General features: G+C 33.3%; 1 protein-coding gene across 1 annotated transcript; it reads left to right on the top strand.

Moving 5' to 3' along the window:
- The first annotated feature begins 1524 nt into the window (after nt 1–1524).
- On the top strand, nt 1525–16876 carry LOC138696078 (trypsin alpha-4-like). Its single transcript, XM_069820609.1, has 6 exons — nt 1525–1674; nt 4690–4778; nt 11247–11279; nt 12534–12625; nt 13235–13373; nt 16050–16876. Exons 1-6 carry the CDS (start codon nt 1623–1625, stop codon nt 16440–16442), a joined length of 798 nt encoding a protein of 265 aa, XP_069676710.1. The 5' UTR covers nt 1525–1622; the 3' UTR covers nt 16443–16876.
- The last annotated feature ends 88 nt before the right edge of the window (nt 16877–16964 follow it).

Below are 16964 nucleotides of genomic sequence, written 5' to 3'. Positions count from 1 at the left end.
CACTTCTTCGCTGTATGTTGGGTAATTTCCAATTTTATCTTTAATACTAAAACTTCTTCAGAATATATTTCACCAGATTTGCTACAAAAAATCTTCATTAACAGCCTACTATCAAAGGTTATGTCAGTTACTTTGCTCTATATCAAAGCAAATTGAAGTCAGAGTGAAAACTAAAGAATTTTACATAAAATTAAACGGCATAAACGACACAGAATCAAGATTTCTCCTAAACATGTGTTACATTGGAAAAATCATATTAAAGAAATTACCTCCCAAAACTAAATTCAGCATGTTTTGCTATTAGATCTATGCAAAAGATAGTAAATATCAATACCTTAAAAACAATATACTTTGCATATATCCATTCGGTAATGAGTTTTGGAATAATATTCTGGGGAAATTCCACAGATAGTAACAGTATATTCCTATTACAAAAAAGAGTAATTAGAATAATAGTAGGTGCCAAATCTAGGGAATCGTGTAGGAATGTTTTCAAAAAACTACAAATAATGCCCATGGCTTGTCAGTATATCTTTTCATTAATAATCTTCCTCTTATGTAATCGTGAAAGCTTTGTCACTAATTCAACAGTTCACAGCATAAATGCACGACAAAAAATGACTTTCATACTCCACCGGCAAGTCTATCGTGCTATCAAAAAGGAGTGCGTTATATGACAGTACAAAATTTTAATAGCCTCCCTATCGATATAAAAAATGAAACTCAAAACATAAGGCTATTTAGGGCCAAATTAAAGAAGTACCTAATTTCTCACGCCTTCTATTTTATAGGTGAATTCATGACATTCAATAACGCTTCATGAAATTGATACTAAAACTATGTGTTGTACTAGTAGACTATATTGTAAATCTCGTCTGTATATATTTCATCTAGACTTTGATTATAAAATAAGACTCTATAACAGTATTAATTTTTTTTGACTTGTTTCATATTCTAGCTGTGAAGCAATGTATGAGTACCATGGAATGTTAATAAATACAATACAGTACAATACAAAGCATGACCGAATATATTGAAGTACTGCAGCATAAAATAAATAATTACACATTAAATAATACTAAAAATTAAATCCGTTGAATATAAATTGTGAATGTACAAGAAGAATTGTCTACAAAATTTCACCAGTAGAACCAATACAAGAATTTCAAGCCAGTTGCTATGCTTTCAAAGGAAGAATACGAAGAAGATTTTGGGCAATAATATTGAAGCTGAAACGAACCAACCAACTTGTATGAAGAGCGTAATGATGGTAAAATATTAAGTACTTTTCAATCAACACTAACACTAGATACTGCAACACTATTGTAAAAAAATGTGTCATAAAATACTTTTATAAATTATTGTCTTGTTTCTTAGTAATTGTGAATTTCTGTAAATTAACACTCAATCTATGTATCCGATAGTCCTGTTTACTACCACATTGAATATCATATTGAAAATAAAACACTTGTAACTTGTAGTGCTGTATAACAAGAAGAATCGTATAGAAATGTTCTTTATCCTAAAAGATAACCTTTCGCCTTTTGACCATTTAAACATACGACTGAAATATCACAGATTACGTTATTGAAATCAGTACAGTGAAAATATTTTGGTGCAAGATGTGGGTTATATATATTCTAGTCATATCAGCTTCAGGTTTTCCTTGCAACGGTAAGATAGTTGTTAAGTACCACAAAGATCCATACAGTACAGTTATTTGTGGTAAATGTTGTTCAGCTTGTTTCGGTTTCTGTTGCTATACTTTCCCCAAAGGCTGTGTTTGAACAATATTTACAGCAAGTACCTACTGTTTCTATTGACTGTGCAGAATGACAGATTAAAATCATTTTGAAGACATAACTTCAGCTTAACTCACTGTTTATCTGTGGTGTCAATCTACTCAATACTATAACAAGTAATAATTAAATATTCTCCAATGTCAATCTGAACGCTTAGTACAAAATATTTATCTTAGATAGACCACTGAAAATTAAGATCAATTAATTTACTTAATAATTATGCCTAAGCCACCAGCGTAGCTCAGTCGACAGGCATATTTTTCTATTGATCCGGAGCTGCGCTCAGGTTTGGGCTCGATTCCCGCTTGGGCTGATTACCTGGTTGGATTTTCCCCAATTTTAAGGCGAATATCAGGTAATCTACGGCAAATCCGCGGCCTCATCTTGCCAAATACTAATTTCATCGACGCTAATTAAACTAGTAGTTGATATAGCGTCGTTAAATAACCAAACTAAAAGAAGTTATGTCTAAGTCAAGTGAGTTTGTGCAATGATATGTAACAATCTTAATATACGATTCCTTCTCTGTTGAAAACTTACATTGTTTCCTGCTTAGAATCAGACTTGTTGCGAAAAATAAAATCAAAAATGTTTTGAAAACGGAAAGGTACATAATGAGAGCGTTTGTATGAGTCACACATCGACCTCTGAAGAAAAGACGAGGAGCCTAAAATGTATTCAGGTAGTAGACAAGTACAGTCAAACGAGTATCCTATTTCTTAGCCTAAGTGACTTTTATAGGCTACAGGATTGCTGTAAAAATGAAGTTACTGATTTTGAGTCGGGAATACAGTGTACAAGGGATATAAGTGCCGTCCTTTCCACAATCGTCGGGGACGGTCTACAGGAACAAAAAATGTTCATACAACATAGGGTCAAAACTTGGTAGTTTTCCCAGAAAAAAAAATATATTTCTTTTCTTATTTTAGTTGCGTTATACTGCTTATATCGTTAGTAAAATTACGAAAACAATTACATCAGTAGTTATACCTATCAAAGAGTTCATATTAGTTTAAATAAATATTTGTGTTTTCTATTACGTTTTCGTAAACTTAAATAAAAATGCATGCTTAGATTTGTTAATATTTTTGCGAGAGAGACGTGGCAACGTGTTCAGCAGGAAGTACTCTGCAAAGACGTAAGTGCGAGCCAGCTGAGTTCAAGCTCCCTGTCCATAGGTCTACTGCAGAGCGGACGGCAGTTCAGTACAGGGTATTCGATAAACAACTTACAATGTCATTCACAGTTTAGGAATATCATATGTTATTAATTTATGGAGAAAGTCGTCGTAATTCAAGTGAGGCAAGAAGGATGTACCTTCAACGTTTTCCTCAAAGAAGGTTACCTAATCGACGAACTTTTGTAGCAGTTTCTCAACGATTTTTAGAAACTAGGACTTACCCCGTTTCGAAAATCACACAACCAGAAATTTGTTTAAAAATGATATTGCTTTACGGAAGAGGGAGAGATTAAAAGTTTGCATTAGAAAATAAGTTCGTGTGATTTTGTGCAGAAAACCATTATTGTTTATTTTTAGACGTACTCGTATAATAAAGAATGGAGCAATATTGTTACATAAAATGTAAATTTACCATAATGTTCTATTAATGAGATTGAAAGTTTGTATTTGCTGCTCGTTTTATGTAAACGGCAGTATTATCTTGGTCCACTCCTGCATTAGAACAGAGCATCTCTTTTGTACCGGTATGTCTGTACCCGCTTGAGCTGTACTGTGTACTTGTAAACTCCCTCCTCCCCATCCAGCAACGCTGCAAAACGTCTAATATGAAAACTTTAATAATTAGTTAAATATTGAAATTTGAACAAAACTGTAGGGACATTTTTTCTTCCTTATGACATGAATAATCATCAGTTAAAAGAATGGCACTTATACCCCTTACACCCTCTATATAAGAGCACTTGTAAATAGAAAGAGGTATGCGGCAAAATGCATGTAATTCTTACAGCTGGAAGAATGCGGAATGCATGCAGTGTTGCATGAGTAGAGGCACCTTAAGGATTATTTTCTCAATCTTATGTGTGGAAATGTATGATTATTATTATTATTAATATTATTATTATTATTATTATTATTATTATTATTATTATTATTATTATTATTATTATATAGCTAACAAATTTCCTTAACAAAGACCAAAGACATAGTTTTCAGAGACGTGTACCCAATTAGAAAAAAAATTATTATAGGCAAAATTGTTGAACAGATCAATAATTTTAACTATTTAGAATCTGATTTATCTTAACATACTAATAGAGATGTGACAGGAAAATAAATTTAGCCATATCTCTGGTACAATTAAACGTATGCTTAAGACTACAACAAGTCTAAAATTTTATAAAGTTATGGCTATTTCGTTGCTAGTTTATTGGTCCGTAAACTGAACTCCAATACAACTTCAATTGCAAAGAATTCAAACTGCCGGAATGGAGTTCCTGAGACATGTAGCAGGATGCACTACAAGCGATCATAAAAAATTAGGATCTACATTAGGAACAAGAGTTCAGTAACGTTTTGAAACTAATTGACCAATATAGAAATGATTGGATAATACATTTAAATATAATGGACGATGGACGTATTACCAAAGAGATCTACGAATAAAGATCAAGAGAAAAAAGAAATGTGAGTCTTCCCAGGAAAAAATGGAGGGAACAACCACTCAGTTAGATAGAGCATGAGCTCGGAACAAGCCAAATGGTTTAATCATTTATTATTATTATTATTATTATTATTATTATTATTATTATTATTATTTCTATCACTTTAATAACCTTCGTTAATATACTGTTGAAAAATACAATTTATTGAAATAAGTTAAATTTTCTAGTGAAATGAGTTTTTTATACTACCGTATTTACGTTACAGGATTACGAAGTTATAAACGACCACTGCATCTGGCAAATCGTCCTATTGTAGGTGGCGAAAGCACCCAGATCAACAACTTTCCTCACCAGGTATACAATACAACAAGTTTGAACATGTTCTCTTGAAAAGACAACACTATACTTCGATCCATAATGTCTGATAGGCGACGTACAGTAAATATTGGGGGCAGAGAGAGCGCGAAGGTTAATTAGCTATTGGACCAATGGCAGAGGTCTCATTCCAGGATTATCTTGAAGTTGGGAGATCTGAAGCGTTCTACTCCCGCCGAACTTCAAGACAAGCGTGGACAGAGAGTTCTGTCATTGGTTGAATAGCAGTTATACTTCTCTCCTCCTCTGCCGGCAATGTTTATTTCCCTTGTCAGACATTATGGAACAAATTATAGTTTTTCAGAGGGCACTCACCTTTTATCATAATATTGTCTTCTGATGATCAGTCAATTCCAAACTATTTAATGTAAAGTATTTAATTTACAATTTTTAAGAACGTTCGCTTATTCTTATGGATTCTACCAGGTCATGTCACTTTATCTGAGTTTCCAAAATACCTGTAGGGCACACACAAACAAAGTACTGTAGGACAGAGAACATTGTACTGATTAATTTAAGTATAGGAAACAACATTCCACTATCAATCCTGACGGAGACTGAACGACCGACCGACTTGATGATTCCTCTGCATCGTCAGTTTTGTCCACAAGTTCCACCCAGACCTGACCTAGTAGATATCGTAGCTAGAATCTGTTGGTCAAATTGGACACACTGCACAGTGGGCCAGACTGAGGCAAAAATGGGACAAAATTGAAAAAATGAACTTTTTTTTTACAATACTTTTGACAGTGTATACTCATAGTAGAGATGCTGGTGAGCACTAAACTTATGATGCATCATCGATAACATGTTTTAACAACTGTGGCTACAGCCTTGAAAGAGAGCTATTGTAACCAGGCGGTAGCGCACCGGTCAGTCCTAGGCCGTGCGCTTCAGACAGAGGTGTGTGTTACGTGGTCACATTCCTGAATGAAGAAATAACAATAGCTGAGAATGTTAGAACAAAGGGTAGGTTTTATTAGGAATACATGTAATTTTGAATTGGTTTATATAGAGTGTAAATATTTGTGATAACTCGGAGGAATGCAATTTAAGCTAATATATTTTAGTTTTCAATATTTAAAGAGGGTCATAAAGTGCGTGTCACTCGATGTTACGAGAACTTTTGTGTCGATGGTTTAAACAGACCCTATAGATTGCAGAAAAGTCGTATTCAGCTGCAGCTACTTGCACTTTTCTGTTTAATGTGCGAAAATTCAGATACCTACGTACAGTGTTAATCACTACTATTCCAGATGACCGCTGTTCTTTAAACTGTGAAATCATGGAAGCCTTGCTACAAAATAATAATGATAAGACAGCTGTTCATGAGTTTGTTATTTCATAATTAGGATTAGTGAAAATTGTCAACAAGATTTTTCTTCAGAACTAAAGAAAAAAAATAGACCTAGTTCATTCTGCAGTAATTTGAATAAAAGATAGCAGAATTGCTACAGAATGAAAAATAAATAGGAAGAAAAATATGGCAGTTCATTGGATCAAAAATTCAAGCTGCTCCCATGTAATAAATTTCATGTTGAACATTTGGCTGGATGTTCATAGTTGTATAGTAATTCTGGTCATCCAAGAAAATTGTTCTCTGAATCATTTAAGAAGACTAAATGGAGGAAAACTGAACATCTCAGAGAAGCTGCTGATCCTGCTGCGCTTGCTCTTGCTACTCAGATAAGTCTGAAGGCTTCTGGTAAAAAGAAGCAGCTAAACTAATGGAAAATGCTGTAAGTACACCAACCCGTGCGGCAAAAATTCCAACTGCATATAACGAGCATAGTGGTTCCTGCAAAAATGTTGCAAAATATAGTAGTGATGACATTTTAGCCTGGTAATGGATGCGAAATTATCCAAGTACCAGTACACTTTATTGAGACTACAAGCAAAATGTAGAAATGTAGATTTATATCCAGCATACAATGGAGTTCGAGAAGCAAAGCTGCATTGCTATCCAAGTGATATTACTGTGACAGAAATAAGTGCAGAAGTGAAGTTACAGAGCCTGTTAGATCATACAGCCAGACGAATTTATGAAAAGGAGAAAGGAAGAAATTCAGAGTCGTTTCCAAATGAGATGGGACTTCTTGTGGACAAACCTAAACCAAGAGAGAGTGGAACCTCAAACAACGGGAATACTCCTAGAAGATTCTTCTCAAATCCCGAATTAACATATCCATAACCGGGATGCATAATGACTTAATTATACGTTTTTCAGTTGTTCTTCGAGTAATTTCTAGTGGAAGAGACATTAAAATTGATTCTTTCAATCAATATGCGCTATAAAATGCAAAATTGTTCATTCAGAAGTATCCCTAGTTTAACCTCCCAGCTAGCGTACACAAAATTCTCATCCATGGGTCTCAGATTATTAACTCAGCTCTGCTTCCAATTGCACAGTTATCTGAGGAGGCTCAGGAGGTTCATAATAAATATATTAAAATAATATATCGAGAGCTCCACATATGAAAAATTTCTCGTAAAAACACAATGACAGATTTAGTCAACAACCTTCTCATATCTTCCGATCCTCTCACTTCAAATATCAGAAAGTCACATAAAAAACACAAAACTGCCTTGTGGAAAGAGGATTACAGCTATTGAAAGACTCTAGTGAGGAAGAAGAAGAAAGTGCCAATCATGAAGAAAATGTCAGTAATGAAAATGCAATGATGAGGAATCAGATATTGAATAAAAACTATTATGTTGTGAAAGTGCTTCTAACTTAAAGAAAAAGTGAAAACTATTGAATAACTATTGATTTTATGCATCCAAGAAAACAATAGAGACGTAAAATAATTTTGTCCCATTTTGAGTCGATTCTGGCCCACTGTGCACTGCCAAGAAAGATTGCTATAGAGAAGACTGTGAATCACTCACATTATTTACCGTCCCACCTACGCAGACTTACCAAATTTTGTATTACAACCTTGCTCCCTTGCTTAGATCAAGTAAGCTGTGCAATCTAAATCTATTCCTTTCAGATGTTGGGCAGTTGTTCCTAAGTAAATAATAATAATAATAATAATAATAATAATAATAATAATAATAATAATAATAATAATAATGGCTTTATTTAACCTGGCAGAGTTAAGGCCGTAAGGCCTTCTCTTACACTCAAGCAGGATTAAAACTTGCTTACATAGTTGAACATACAACTGGATCGGAATTAAGTAATTACATACTGATACAATTTAGGTATATAATGAGATCAAAAGAGGGAGTTACATAAAAATTAACTCATAAAATAAAAATAAACATAGTGGAATACATATTAATGTTGTTAAATCAAATACGAATCACACAAAATCAGAAGCCCAAAATTCAATAAAAAATGTACACAGTAAAAATAAAAATAAACACATTAGTATACATATTAGTATTAGATTACAAGTAAGTAGGATTCACATAATTAAACCAGAAACCGACAATTGAATAAAATGTACACAATAAAAAATAGATTAATAATAATAAAAAACAACACAGTAGGATACATATTGGTGTTAAGTGATAAATAAACACGATTTACATGATTACACAATAAAAATAAGAAATAAACAATAAAAATAAATATTTGGAATACATTGCATTAAATATTTGCAACGCGTTAGGTCTGGCAGCTCATGATAAGATATTTTTCTAATTTACATTTAGAAGAAATTAAAGTTCGGCAGCCCTTGACTTCAGGCGGCAGAGAATTCCAGTGACGAGAAGTAGCAACAGTGAAAGATGAATAAAGAGATTATGTGTGAAGTGGTATTTCTAGCGTGTTATATTGTGACCGAGTATTTAAGTTATGATAATGAGAAAGATTGTGGAATCGGACAAATAAGTAAGAGGGAGCAGAGTTGTGCAAAATTCGGTATAAGAGAGAAAGAGAATGTAACTTTCTCCTCACATTTGACCTGAGCCACAATAATTTATCGAAAAAAGGCGAAATTTGATCGTAGTAGCGGACATTACAAATGAAGCTAACACACGCATTATGAACATTATGAAAGGGCATAGCTTCTTCTATTCATATATTGAGATAAAAAATACACGCCTATGATACTAGCATTCATAATTCCGACCCATAGTGTATCCTCTAGCGCAGTGGTATTCAATCTTTTTTGCTAGCGTACTCCCAAAATACGAGAACATTTTTTTTTTACCTTCGAACCCCCAAATCGCATTGTATAAATAAGAGAAATAGCAAAAAACAACAACGATATTATATAAACTGTAATAATTATAAACATATACAATAAAATGTCAGCATTTTTACATTATGTAGTCAGTCAATGGGCTGCGTATCTCTTGAGACAACCCCGCGTACCGTTGGGGGTACGCGTACCATAGATTGAAAACCACTGCTCTAGCGAACTTGCTGACCCCCTGTCCTTACAACATATGAGTTCTCGTGAGCCCATAGACTATATGTCTGCGTCTACGGCTCAAATACTAGCGCGTTGCTCTTTTATTCAGGCGGCCGGGTTCGATACCGGGCCAGGTCGTGATGCAATTGGTAATGGAAAAAAAACAGACTTTCAGAGGTTTTCTCGGGGTACTCCTATGTCCCTCTATCATTCCACCAATTCTCTCCACCTTCTCCTCATTTTAATCTATCATCCACAATAGTTAAGGGGCGATTCCAATGAAAATCATTAAAATTTTCAAAAAAAAAAAAAGTATTGGCTATTTCACGTCTTTAGCATTTATATATTTTCATACCCCAAATGGATTTAGTTCAATTCTGCTTACAATTTTTTAATGAAGACTGTAAGGGGGTGTGGCATTTAAAGAGCTGTCAAAATTATTTTTTCGTCAAAGAATTCTTCTTTACAAATTCTTGATTACAAATCTAGTGACTTTTTGTTCTAAAGTTGACTTCCTGAAATTACTAAATGAATGTAGCGGAGGAGAATTTTAATAGGTATGTGTTACATAAATATTTATTTTACTTTCATATCCATTTTTCAGTAAGTAGGCCTAAATTTTTCTCGATTCCAACACCAATTTTTTATGCCAAATATTAATCAATCTGGATGAAATTTTTACTGCAAGTGTTTATGAGGTAGCTGTATGTTTCTATGCATTTATTTTGTAAGAAATGCTGCTGGTTTGTTTCATTACTATTTTTTCATGAATTATAGAAAAAATAACATGTTCAAAAATGTAAACATTTTGTTTAAATGAATAAATGAGATATTTCATAAAATGAATGCTTAGAAATGTTTCCGTTTGTCTTGTGAATGTAACTAAAGAAAAATAAGTTTAAAAATTGAGATCTTCTACTAAAAATTTAGGTTTGAAAATATTTAAACAAAATAAAAAATAAAAATCCAAAAATATTTCGGAGTTAAAAATTTGGATTTTGTTATTCCTTTACATAGCAAACATGCTCTCAAAATTTGGTTTAAAAATAATTACGGAAAAAGTTGTCATTTTTAGTGGAATGTCCCCTCATAGCAGGCTAAGGAAAAGTCATGGGGTAGTACGGGTTTCCGATTAGGAAGGGCTTGAAACTCTGGGCTCTGAGGCTTATCAGGTTCTCGTGTGAGGATGAAACCTGGCTGGCAGGGCTGAAACAGGATGGCCCACCTGTCTATATCGGATTCACGAATGTCACCCAGGCCAACACTGCAAACTTTGCATCTAGAGGAAAAGACTTTACCCCCAGACCACTGGGGGTGACTCCCCGTCCTATAGTGCCCGTAAAATAATTAAATATGTATAATTTTTATTACACTGTTTACTGATCATAATGAAGAAATAGCACTTCATATACAGGGTATAAATGATACAAATTGCCCAAAAAAAAATACTTGCTGTAGAGCATAAATAACTAAAAAAAAAGTGACTTTTTTCTGTAACTGCCAAAGTTTTCTTAGAAGAAAATGTGTTTGTGAGTCTAACTTTTTAAAGAAAAGAGAATAGACAGTCATTATTTACTTTGCCCGATATGTATAACTCGTTGCACGAATGATTGCCGATTTCGAGAGAGGCACTGGCGCTGCGTTATACGATACGATCCAGTGTTTACGCTTTAGTTCGCCTACTGGCCGCCGGCAATCATTCGTTCAACGAGTAATACACTGAAGCAGTCGTTTGTTACTTTGTTGTGTATTGGTGTATGTTGGGCGCAAGATCATTGGCAATGACATTCACGTTCAGTAGAAATGTAAACAAATAATTAGACTACTATCAAACTGGAAAACATGGTATTTTACAAATTAAAAATAGAATTATAAGATGTAATTGAATTTCACTAAACATTTTGTTGAGTAGACCGATATGTACTGTCCATATAATTTTGGCAGTTTATATCGTTTACACCCTGTGTAGACTATATAATTTCAAAGAACACACTAAGCTATTTAAAATGTTATATTCATTTACTTAAGATTTTTACTTATTCAAACTATATTCTTCCTTAATATATCACTATGCTTCTAGGTGTCCCTGGGATATTATTCTGGAGATGATGAGGTAAGACAATCTTCGCAAATGTATTTCGTAATATTAAACTAAACTTCTTAATTAGGTAAGAAATGTTTCAGTTATACCGACACAACTGATAACTCTCGACAAAATTCTCATTTAATGTAGTACACATAATTGTGCTCAGTTTTTTTTTTTTTTTTTTTTTCAATATTGGATTACATAGAATAATTAATCTTAAAGAATTTATAAGCAAAAAAAGTCTTAGTTTTGAATTGAATAATCACTTGAAGTGGAAAACATATAGATATATAATATATTAGGCCTATTCCTAAATTACTGAGCTCTGCCTGTTATGCATTAATATCCTTATCCTTTACCGGCGATATAAACATCCTTCAAAATTGTATACCCTCATATTATAATGAAATGTAAATTAATATTCTAGAGGGACATCGACGTAGCTCAGGCGGTAGTGCGTTTGCCTGCTGATCCGCTTTGCGCTCGGACATGGGTTTGATTCCCGCTTGGGCTGATTACCTGATCGAGTTTTTCCGAAATGTCCGTCTCCTGCCATATTACAGGCCTCTACCCGTCGTCTCATTGAGTTATGAACACGCTCAAAAATGGCTGGCGTTGTATGTATTGTTTGATTACTGGATAGGTAGATGGACCAATTGCTTGGCCACCATGCTCACCTGACTTAAACCTCTTGGATTTCTTTGTGAGGGGATGCTTAAGGTTGTTGCCGTACGCGACTGTCGTGGAGCAACACTTCTTAGGAGAATTGTGGAGATTTGTCAAACAGTAAGTAGACAACACCAGTCATTTTTACCGTGTTTGTAACTGAATGAGACGACGAGCAGAGGCTTGCAATCTTATAGGCGAAAGGCATTTCGAATACTTATTGTAAGGCAATCAAGAAAGTGCATTATTACAGGAAATTCAAGCAAATTATATCCCACAAATTACGAATTTCCGGACCCATGTTTATATAACTTTTTTCTGCTCTATATTTTATGAATTGAATCCTGCAATTTTTCCGTGTATTTTTTAAACGTCCTGTATATTGTTGTATAATGTTTTATTTGTTTCACATCTCAGAACTGCAATGATGATTAAAGATTTATGGAATGCAATAAATGAAGTGAAGTGAAAATTAGGAATTGCCACCGACGTTGTATTTACTATCACCAGCATCAGTATCATCATCATCATCATCATCATCATCGTCGTCATCATCACTACCATCACCATCACTGTGTATGTTATTACTGCTACAACAAAAATGTTTATTTTCAGGATACCGGTAACAAGACAACTTCTCATTTTTGTGGAGGTTCCATCATCAGTTTGGACTGGGTTCTTACCGCAGCTCACTGTATGACACCCTGGTAATCTACATTTCTTATCGTCATTCTCTTTTCTTGTATTTCTCAAGCTTATTGTGTATATATATATATATATATATATATATATATATATATATATATATATATATATATATATATATGAGTGATTCGAGAGGATTTTTGTGAAATGCTAGGTGGTGTAAGATATAGCTATTTGGAACAGAAAATATAAATAACGTTCTTAAATACGGTATCGTCTCAGAGATAAAACATTTTTAAAGTATTTTAAAATACAATGATATTATGATGCGATGACTATTACATGGAGTTGTTATTACTTGTTCCAAGATATTTGAATTTTTCCACCTCTTCGAAGGATAAATTCCCAACTTTATATTTCCATGTCGTACAATATTCTGGTCACGAGACATAATCATATATTTTGTTTTTTCGGAATTTACTTCCAAACCTATCGCTTTATTTGTTTGCTTCAGGTAGCATTCCTGTGTCTTCCCTAATAGTTTGTGGATTTCCTCCTAACATATTCACGTCATCCGCACAGACAATATCTCCATTCAAAATTAAAACCACGCAATATATTTGACTTTAGTACGTAACGTTTTTTTTTAATTATGGCAATGTGCATTACAGGAGCGGCCCACATGACTTCCTGGTACGAGTTGGCAGCAGTATTAGAGATCAGGGTGGATACCTGCATGAAGTTAGCCACTACATCATTCATGCTGACTACGTTCCAAGAAAACATGATCCTGATCTTGCTTTAGTGAAGGTACAATTTCTGAACACACTCAACTAACTTTTTTATTTTACCAATATGGCACGCTTCACCATCTCATTACACCAAGTATTATAAAGAGCAAGTATTACAATCCTTCGAAATTCTATTGTGAGATTTGCACCTACGCAGGCCTACAAGATTTCAGAATTCCTAATACTAAAAAGCAGTTTTTTGGCATCTTTATCTGACTGTATACTGTACATGGACTGTTTCTTATATGAGGAGCAAACTTTCAAAACTTCACATGTCCTTTGGAAAAGTATTATATATTTTTCACGTGTTAAATTTTATTTTACCTTGTTAATGTATTTCGGCCTGCTATTGGCCATCTTCAGAACTGGTTGTTGCTGGTCTTGGCGCCTTTTGTTTTGTTTCCTGTGGGGGTGTGTTTGTGTAGTGTAATGTGGAGTCAAAGAGTGTGTGTATTCTGAAATTGAGTTGTGTGTTGAGAATTTCATTTGGATGTGTTTTTGTGTGTTTGTATATTTCGTATTGTTCTAGTGTGTTTAATTTCTGGCTTTTTGGTTGGATGTGTAGAATTTCCATGTCTGTGTTGATTTTTCTGTATCTGTGGTTAGCATTTGTGATGTCTTCCGCATATGTATAAGTGTTTTGTAATTTTGTAATTTTTCAAAGTGTTACAGTGTTAAAATATTAACATGTCCATTTTCAGAAAATACACTTCAGATGTCAAAAATGTATATCTCTGCAATGAACAAAATGTTTTCTGTGGTGAAATAATAAAGATTTTTTTACTATGGATTCATATAAAATTTCACCATAAAAAAAAGTTCGTTTGTTACAGACACACATATTATTTGTAATATTTTATGAAAATATAAATGTCATATATTAATCTACAGAACATATCTTCTGAGAATGGAGTGGCTAGGTGTCAGATTAAACACTACAGATCAAATGTCTAAAAAAGTTATCGTTTCATAAAATTTATTCAAGAATTATTCCTCCACTCGAATATTAACGAAAATTTTAGAATTTACAGACATATATTTGAATTCTTTTTAAATATCGTAACCCTAGTGGTTAGGCCTACTTAAGGGTGGTAAAGTGTGTATATATATATATATATATATATATATATATATATATATATATATATATATATGTTCATGTTAGTATTCATCACAGATAACTTAAAAGCTATGCATTGCTACTATTGTTTGATTTTAAGAAGACTATGACAACAATTGTATCGTATATAAGATGTCATCTTCGCATTATGCTGACAAATGTCCGTAGTACCGGTAGCACGAATATATTGCTTTACAACTTCCGTTCAGACAGTTGCAAAAGACATTCGCTTCCACAGGATTACACCATTCGTAACTTGACATGTACAGTACTTAGAATTTCATGATAAATCAAAACTGTTTTCATCGCTATCAATTTTACAAACATATTTTCGTAAATACTGTATCATAAAATATTAATTGGAGTTAAAATATATGAATAACCATATCTTGTAATTTTCTGCAGAATTAATTAAATACGTTTTCTGCAGCCACATAATTTATAAAATGAAGTCAACTGTCTTAATTTTTAGGATTATAAAAATGTCCTAATTTTCTCTTTTTATTTCGGTGTACAGTGTAAGTGACTTTGCTTAATTTTATTTAAATGATAGTTTAAAAATTACAATACAAGCAATAAAATAAATGATTCAATTCAATAATAAGTTTTATTATACTGGAGAATGAATTGAACACCGAATTAGGTAAAAATGTATAACTATTTCGTCAAGATAGGATTATCAAGATATTCTTCTACTTCTCAATAATACCTCTTACATGATTATTTTCATTACGATGAACTAATTGAAGGGTTCAGAGCCATAGTGGGCCAAGCGCCATTTAGTAAAAACCGAGAAAGTAAGGGTTAAAATTAAATTAATATCATAGTTGAATTAAGATTGACATATCATTTTGTTTTAATGTGCATACTTCATATTACTTGCTACAAATTTCATTAAATTACGATAATAATTTAATTTTAACCCTTGTTTTCTCCATTTTTAATAAATGGCGCTTGGCCCACTATGGCAGACAGTTGCTTCAGTTATGGCTTCAATTTATTGATGAAAGGTGAGTGGAACGGAGAAAAATTCTCTTCCGTACCGGGATTTGAACTCGGGTTTTCAGCTCTATGTGCTGACGCTCTATCCACTAAGCCACACTAGATTCCCATCCCGATGTCGGATCGGATCCTCTCAGCTTAAGTTCCACCTCTTGGGTTCCCTCTAGTGGCCTACCCTCATGCCCTGCGTAATAGATGCATAAAACAAAAAAATAAGAAATTACGCTGTATTTATTTAATTATCCATCCATCTATCTATCTATCTATCTATCTATCTATCTATCTATCTATCTGTCTGTCTATCATCTATTCGTCCATTTGTTTGTTTACTTACTTTGTTTGTTACTTTATTTATTTATTTATTTATTTATTTATTTATTTATTTATTTATTTATTTATTTATTTATTTATTTATTTATTTATTTATTTATTTATTTATTTATTTATTTATTTATTTATTTATTTATTTATTTATTTATTTATTTATTTATTCCTTGATTTATATATTTTACCTATTTGCTCATTTTAAGGAAAATATTCTCTACCACATATTAATAATTTATATTTTCGCAGGTTATGAAGCCATTTCATATTGGTCCCACAGTGAATATTATTCCACTGAACAACAGTCCTTTACTACAAGGAAAAATAGCTACTGTCTCAGGATGGGGAACAACAACAGAAGGTGGTGAATCACCATTGCAGTTACAGAAAGTTCAGATACCAATAATGCCAACATGGGAGTGTAAATTAATTTACAGAACAATGATAACAGAAAATATGTTCTGCGCTGGCAGAGCTGGAAGGAGTGCCTGCCATGGAGATTCAGGGGGCGCTGTTTTATTTAATGGCAATCAGATCGGTGTCGTATCGTGGGGAAGAAGTTGCGAGTTAGCTGGGTATTCTGGAGTGTATGTCAATGTTTATCAGCTTCGTAAATGGATTCATAAACACGCTGGAGTGTAGGCCTAATCCTTATTTACGTTTCTCATTAGTCGTACTGACTAAATAGCATTAACACAAAATTGAAGGGTTCAGAGTCATACTGGGCCAAGCGCCATTTATTAAAAACGGAGAAAGCAAGGGTTAAAGGTATTCACTTAAGTGAATACCATAGTTTAATGAAAATTGACATATTTAGTTTTCATGCGTATACTTTATATTACTTGCTATATGTTTCCATTAAATTATGGTACCGGTAATAACTTCATTTTAACCCTTGTTTTCTACGGTTTTAGTAAATGGCGCTTGGCCCACTATGGTTCTGAACCCTTCAATTCTGTGTGAACCAAACCTGAAGGCACTGAAAATCATCGAACAACTGAAGAGTAATAACATTCACTTTTATGTAATCACTGCTTGTAAGAAGATTATTGATTAAAACACCTAATAAACTATCATATTTAGCTGCCTCTTATTCTTCTCCTATCTTCCAATAGGCTGTAGGCATTTTCCTTATTCCTCTCCAATACTCTACCTCTTCGTCTT

This window comes from Periplaneta americana, chromosome 1 (assembly GCF_040183065.1).
Source record: "Periplaneta americana isolate PAMFEO1 chromosome 1, P.americana_PAMFEO1_priV1, whole genome shotgun sequence".
NCBI classification, from domain to species: domain Eukaryota; kingdom Metazoa; phylum Arthropoda; class Insecta; order Blattodea; family Blattidae; genus Periplaneta; species Periplaneta americana.
The sequence above is the reverse complement of the archived record's forward strand: the minus strand, read 5'-3'. Positions and strand labels throughout refer to the sequence as shown.

What these genes read in the sequence shown, in the direction of transcription:
- LOC138696078 (XM_069820609.1), top strand. Translation starts at nt 1,623, where the DNA reads ATGTGGGTTATATATATTCTAGTCATATCAGCTTCAGGTTTTCCTTGC. An exon ending in TCAACAACTTTCCTCACCAG is followed by an intron (nt 4,779 to 11,246) that starts GTATACAATACA and finishes CTATGCTTCTAG; the next exon opens with GTGTCCCTGGGATATTATTC. An exon ending in GCTCACTGTATGACACCCTG is followed by an intron (nt 12,626 to 13,234) that starts GTAATCTACATT and finishes TGTGCATTACAG; the next exon opens with GAGCGGCCCACATGACTTCC.